The sequence below is a fragment of the Grammomys surdaster genome, unplaced genomic scaffold (genome assembly GCF_004785775.1).
Source record: "Grammomys surdaster isolate TR1022 unplaced genomic scaffold, NIH_TR_1.0 125750, whole genome shotgun sequence".
NCBI lineage: Eukaryota > Metazoa > Chordata > Mammalia > Rodentia > Muridae > Grammomys > Grammomys surdaster.
Window position 1 is genome coordinate 1,284,680 of NW_021620582.1, and position 6,574 is coordinate 1,291,253.

Consider the following 6,574-nt stretch of genomic DNA (forward strand, 5'->3'; position numbering starts at 1 on the left):
TTGGGTGGGCCCCTGGGAAGTGGACCTACAATAATCCCATCATTGGGCTAACTCACAGCCATCCTAGTCTCTTGTAAATGTTCAAGTTACCAACCATTTGTCAGTTTGGGGTGTAATATTGTCATAAAGGAAGGCTCCCCAATGTTAGCGGCCATATCAAGGGCGGCCTTGGTTTAGGAAAAAGCCAATTTTTGTTGTGGTGATCAAGAGGCCTAGCTCTCTAGGGAGAGAAACGAGGGCAAAGCCAGGCATACCAGGAACCCTTCTGGAGGGCGTGGAAGTCTAGGGGTCGACCGTAGGGGGAGGCAGGGGAGCTGGCAGCTGTGTCAGTCTCCTGCGGAGTCACTTCTGGATCCTCTTCAATTTTCAGCTGATGGTAATGAACATCAACCGCCTTCTTGATGGCAGCATCAACCTGGTTCCATGGACGACAGGTCGCGGGCGAAGATCTCTGTCTCGCTCAATCTTGATGTCGTGTGCACATCCTCTCAATGAGGGTCCGTCCGGAGGGGTCCGTGCCTCGAGCCCCACGTCTGGGTGCCACTTGACCCGACCGGCGGGTTCTAGTTATTCGTGGGGGCGAGGAGGACTGCAACCTGCTATTCTTCAGAAGATATGGTACACTGCTTGAGTTATGGTCTCCCTGCTATTCTTCAGATGATATGATACACTGCTTTGAGTCTATCTGCAGTTGTCAAGCAGGATCTTGCAGTTGCCAAGCTTCAGGGGACCTTGTGCAGGTGGGAAAAGGTAGGGGGTGAGGGTAAGGGCGAGGATCCTGGCTTCTGGCCCATCTGGATTAGAACTTCTAACAGCAGGCATCACAGGTGATTCATTTTTACCTGGGATGCTGCGTGAGTTCAAGCTCCTGGGAGTCCCTGTTTCTCTCGGTTTTCTGGGGTTGGGTACGGAGCTGCCGCCTGTGTCCTGGTCTATGCTCAGGCCCAAACCGGAAGTCCTGAAATTTCTAGATAGTAAAAAAGAGCAGATTGTAATAATTACACATTCATAGGGCTGATTTATAATTACTTAATTTTCCAATATTTTTGAGAAAAGTTTAAAACCTTATTTATTCTATTTTATGTGCAAGAATGTTTTGCCTGCATTTGTATTTATGTACTGTGTGTGTGCCCAGTGCCAATGGAGGTCAAGAGAGGGAGTAAGTTCGTCTGATACTGGAGTTATAGATGGTTGTGAACCATTGTTTGTGTTCTGGGAATTAAACCTGGGCTCTCTGCAAGAGCAACAAGTGCTCTCAAGTCTGAGCCAGACCCACATAGTATTTTACTATGTATTTAGATCAGTGAAAATAAATTGGTAAAAATCTACTTTTTGTCATTCAATTTGTCATATGGAAAAGACCAAAGCAGAAAACCTATCAGTTGCTCTACTGCAACGGTCTCATACCAGGTAGAATCCTAATAATGGTGGCAGTCAATATGCTAATGGCCACTGTTTATGCTCTTCAGGTTGATGAGGGACCATTGAGATCTGACACGTGCCTTCCAAATGATTTTGAGAACTGGAGCACGTTTCTGATTCTGGAACATATGCAATAGACCCTAGTTTAGTCTCTGTCCACTAGGGGGTGGAGTTTCATAACACAAGATTATTATCTGTGTGAATTATAACCTTCATAATTCATCATTTGATGTCATTTATCATTTCTTGATGTGAAATGATAAATTGAGAGCATTGAGAGCATCACTCTGGTGACACTGAAGATGAACTCTTCTCCAGTTTTAGTGACTGTGATGCTGTTCATGATTGGTAAGTAAAGTGACTTAAAATTTGCACTCTGTGATGCTCTTCTATGTTAGAATATATTTAACCATTTATGAAATTTGCCCTTAATGTGATATACTTATGCTCTTCTTCTTCTAGGGAGGACTCACGGAGACTCAGTGACCCAGAAACAAAGTCAAGTGATCCTCTCAGAAGGCGACTTCCTATTTATAAACTGTACTTATTCAGCCACAGGGTACCCGATTCTTTCCTGGTATGTTCAATATCCTGGAGAAGGTCCACAGCTCCTTTTGAAAGTCACAACAGCCAACAGCAAGGAAAGCAGCAGAGGTTTTGAAGCTACGTATGATAAAGGAACCAAGTCCTTCCACTTGCAGAAAGCCTCAGTGCAGGAGTCAGATTCGGCTGTGTACTACTGTGCTTTGAATGACACAGTGACAGAAACCACAGGGTGAGCTGAACACAAACTCTGAGAAGCAAAAGGAAGCCTTACTTCTGATTTTTCTACCTTTGGATCACCCAGTTTTCCTCACAGTCTGGGCTGTGTGCCCCGGTATTTCTCTGGCTGATCAAAAATCATATAAATGGTCAGAGCAGAACAGAAAGTAGATGACATCTTTCTTCAGGGGCATGAAGTTCTTGTTATACAGGTCTTTTACATGCTTGGTTAGGTTCACACCCAGGTATTTTATATTATCTGTGACTATTGTGAAGGGTGTCATTTCCATAATTTCTTTCTCAACCAGTTTATCTTTTGAGTAGAGGAAGGCTACTGATTTGCTTGAGTTAATTTTATATCCAGCCACTTTGCTGAAGTTGTTTATCAGGTTTAGGAGCTCTCTGGTGGAAGTTTTGGGGTCACTTAAGTATACTATCATATCATCTGCAAATAGTGAGATTTTGACTTCTTCCTTTCCAATTTGTATCCCTTTGACCTCCTTGTGTTGCCTAATTGCTCTGGCTAGGACTTCCAGTACTACATTAAATAAGTAGGGGGAGAGTGGGCAGCCTTGTCTAGTCCCTGATTTTAGTGGGATTGCTTCAAGTTTCTCTCCATTTAGTTTGATGCTGGCTACTGGTTTGCTGTATATTGCTTTTACTATGTTTAGGTATGGACCTTGAATTCCTGATCTTTCCAAGACTTTTATCATGAAGGGGTGTTGAATTTTGTCAAATGCTTTCTCAGCATCTAGTGATATGACCATGTGGTTTTTTTCTTTGAGTTTGTTTATATAGTGGATTACATTGATGGATTTCCATATATTGAACCAACCCTGCATTCCTGGGATAAAGCCTACTTGATTGTGATGTATAATTGTTTTGATGTGTTCTTGGATTCGGTTCGCTAGAATTTTATTGAGTATTTTTGCATCAATGTTCATAAGCGAAATTGGTCTGAAGTTCTCTTTCTTTGTTGGGTCTTTGTGTGGTTTAGGTATGAGCGTAATTGTGGCTTCATAGAATGAATTGGGCAGTGTACCTTCTGTTTCTATTTTGTGGAATAGTTTGAAGAGAATTGGAATTAGGTCTTCCTTGAAGGTCTGATAGAATTCTGTACTAAAACCATCTGGTCCCGGACTTTTCTTTGCAGGGAGACTTTTAATGACTACTTCTATTTCTTTTGGGGTTATGGGACTGTTTAGATGGTTTATCTGGTCCTGATTTAACATTGGTAACTGATATTTGTCTAGAAAATTGTCCATTTCATCCAAATTTTCCAATTTTGTTGAGTATAGGCTTTTGTAGTAGGATCTGAACATTCTTATTTCTGTTCTACTGTGGATTCCCTCACCCTATTCTTCTAGCTAATTTCCATGCCTAAATATCAACATCTAGTACTAAAAAACACATTATTTCTGGAACTCTAGTAGCTGCAGTGGGGAGCATGTCAGACCACCAGGCAACCAACAGCCACCACACTCTTTTAAGGACCAGAGAGGGCAGCAGAAATCAAGGAATAGAATAAGACACACATCCAACAAAGACAAGACTGGATATCATCACTGAGAATTACAGTGATCCAAAACCCAGATACCTAGATTTCAACATAAAGACAATCAATAAAAGACAGGATAATATATCTCCATTAAAGCCCAGAAACCTAATTACAGTAGGCTCTGAGAAATGCAATATATTTGAAGTCAAGACAAGGACTTCAGAAGCTCCTTTATAAAAATGTAGAGGTCTTGTAAGAGAAAATGAATAAATTCCTTAAAGAAATCTATGATAACACAAACAAATAATAGGATGAAATAAAAAAAACAGTTCAGGACTTTCAAGTGGAAGTAGAATCAATAAAGAAAACAAAAACTGAGAGGAAACTTGAAATAAAACAATTAGAAACCTAAACAGGAATCTCAGAGACAAATCTCGCCAAGAAAGTATAAGAGATGGAAGGAAGAATCTCAGCCATTGAGGACATGACAGAAGACATGGATATGCTGGTCCAAGAAAATATTAAAATTTAGAATGTCTGGGCACAAAACATCCAGGAAATCTATGATACTTTGAAAAGATCAAATATATTAACAGTAGGAATAGAGGAAGGAGAAGAAACCTAGGTCAAAGGTGTAGAAAAAATTCAACATCACTTAACTAAAATCTGTAATTCCAAAGAGAGGTACCTATCAAAGTAAAAGGAACAAATAGAACACCAAATATAATGGACCAGAAAAAACTTCATGCTATATTTTAATCAGAATAAGTTAATAGACAAAACCAGGAAAGAATATTGAGAGGCACAGGGAAAGAGACATATAAAAGAAAGGGGCCGTCTGAAGACCATTCCACCTGAGTATAGATCCCATGTGCAGTCACCAAAGGTAGATGCTGATGTGGAAGTCAGGAAGTGCATGCTGATAAGAGCCTGATATAGATGTCTCCTCAGAGGTCTGCAAGAGTCTGACATATTCAGAGGCAGCTGCTCACAACTAGCCATTGAACTGATCATGGGGTTCCCAATGGAGGAGTTAGAGTGAATACCATTGGAGCTGAAAGGGTTTGTGGGCCATAAGGAGAGCAACAATACCAACCAACCACAGCTCCCAGGGTCTAAACCACCAGCCTGGGAGCACTTAGGGAGGGATCCATGGCTTCAGCTGTATACATAAGAGCGGAGGGCCCTGCTGGGCATAGGTGGGAGAAGAGATCCTTGGCCTCATGAAGGCTGGACGCCCCACGGGGTGGGAATTTTGAGGGTGGGGAGGTGGGAGTGGGGAGGTAGGTAGGGGTTACATCCGTAGAGAAGCAGGAGGAGGGGTGAGGGGATAGGGGGTTCCTGGGTGGGTGGGGGATGGGGTAAGGGGACAACATATGAAATGTAAATAAAACATCCAATAAAAAAAAGAAAATAACATATAATGGCAGGCATATTACGATAATACCTGAGTTCTTAGTGAAGTCTCTATAAAAAAGAAGGCCCTGGACGAATGTTCTAAAAATTCTAGGAGACCACAGATGCCACCCAGAGTACTACTACATTCAGCAAAAGCTTCAGTCTCTATAGATGGAGAAAGACATTTAATGAAAAAACAAATTAAACATAATCATCTACAAATCCAGCTCCACAGAAGTTGCTAGAAGGAAACCTTCAAGTTGAAGAGGATAACCTCACCCAGTAAAACACAGGAATAAATAATGTTGGAGTTGGAAATCAAAAGAAAGGGGAAAGAAACCCACAACTAAAACAAAAACTGGGAACAACAAACACTGCTCATTTATAACCCTCAATATCAAACGGTTTCAATTCCCCAATAAAAAGACACATTAATCAAATGGGCTAAAAAACAGGACCCATTCTTCTGCTGCATCCAACTAACACACCTTAACATTAAGGACAGACATCTCCTGAGAGTAAAAGGATGGAAAAATATATTCCAAGCAAATGGACCTAAGAAGTAAGGTGCTGTAGGAATTTTAATATTTGACTAAATAGACATTAAACTAAAACTACCCAGAAGAGATATGGAAGGATAATATATACTCATCTAAGGAAAAATCTGCCAAGATGACGTTGCAATTCTTAGCATCTATGCACCACAAAGAAGGGCACTCACGTTTATAAAAGAAACACACTACAGCTTAAGTCATGTATTGACCCTCACACACTTTTAATGGGAGGCTTCAGTACTGCACTTTCACCAATAGACAGATCATCAGAACAAAAACTCTAGAGACAAATTTTGGAGCTAGCTGCTGTCATAAACCAAATGTACCTAACAGAGAACTAGGGAACATTTCACCCAAACAGAGAAGAATATGTCTTCTTAGAGCCTCAAGGAACTTTCTTCAGAATTGACCACATACTCAGACACAATGCAAGTCTCAACATATATAAGAAAATTGGAATAACAACCTTTCTCCTTTTTCACTACCAACAGAAACAATAGAAAGCTTGCAAACTCATGGGGAACTGAAGAACACGTTACTACATGAAAAAAAAAAGGGTGAATACAGTAATTAGGAAAGAAATAAAAAACTTTCTGCAATTGAAGGAAAAACTCTGCATACCCAGACTGATTGGACACAAGGAAGGTGGTTCTAAGGGCATGTTCATAGCACTAAGACCTACACAAGAAAAGAAAAACTGGAGAGATCTCATACTAGTATCTTAACACATTTAAAAGTTGTTGAACAACAACAACAACAACAACAACAACAAGAACACCAATAGATGTAGATGTCAGGAAGTGCCTCAACTGGAGTTTTGTTAAATAGTTTATAGCTCTTGTGGGGGCAGGGTTGTCAGCACAACTTAATTTAAGATTGTGTGTGTCTGTGCATCTCTCTCTCTCTCTCTCTCTCTCTCTCTCTCTCTCTCTCTCTCTCT

The 6,574-nt window shown here is 40.7% G+C and overlaps 1 gene segment (V, D, J or C); it reads left to right on the forward strand.

Moving 5' to 3' along the window:
- The first annotated feature begins 1,672 nt into the window (after nucleotides 1–1,672).
- Nucleotides 1,673–2,201, forward strand: LOC114639697. The segment is given in 2 exon segments: nucleotides 1,673–1,770; nucleotides 1,885–2,201. Coding segments are annotated over 2 exon segments (363 nt in total).
- The last annotated feature ends 4,373 nt before the right edge of the window (nucleotides 2,202–6,574 follow it).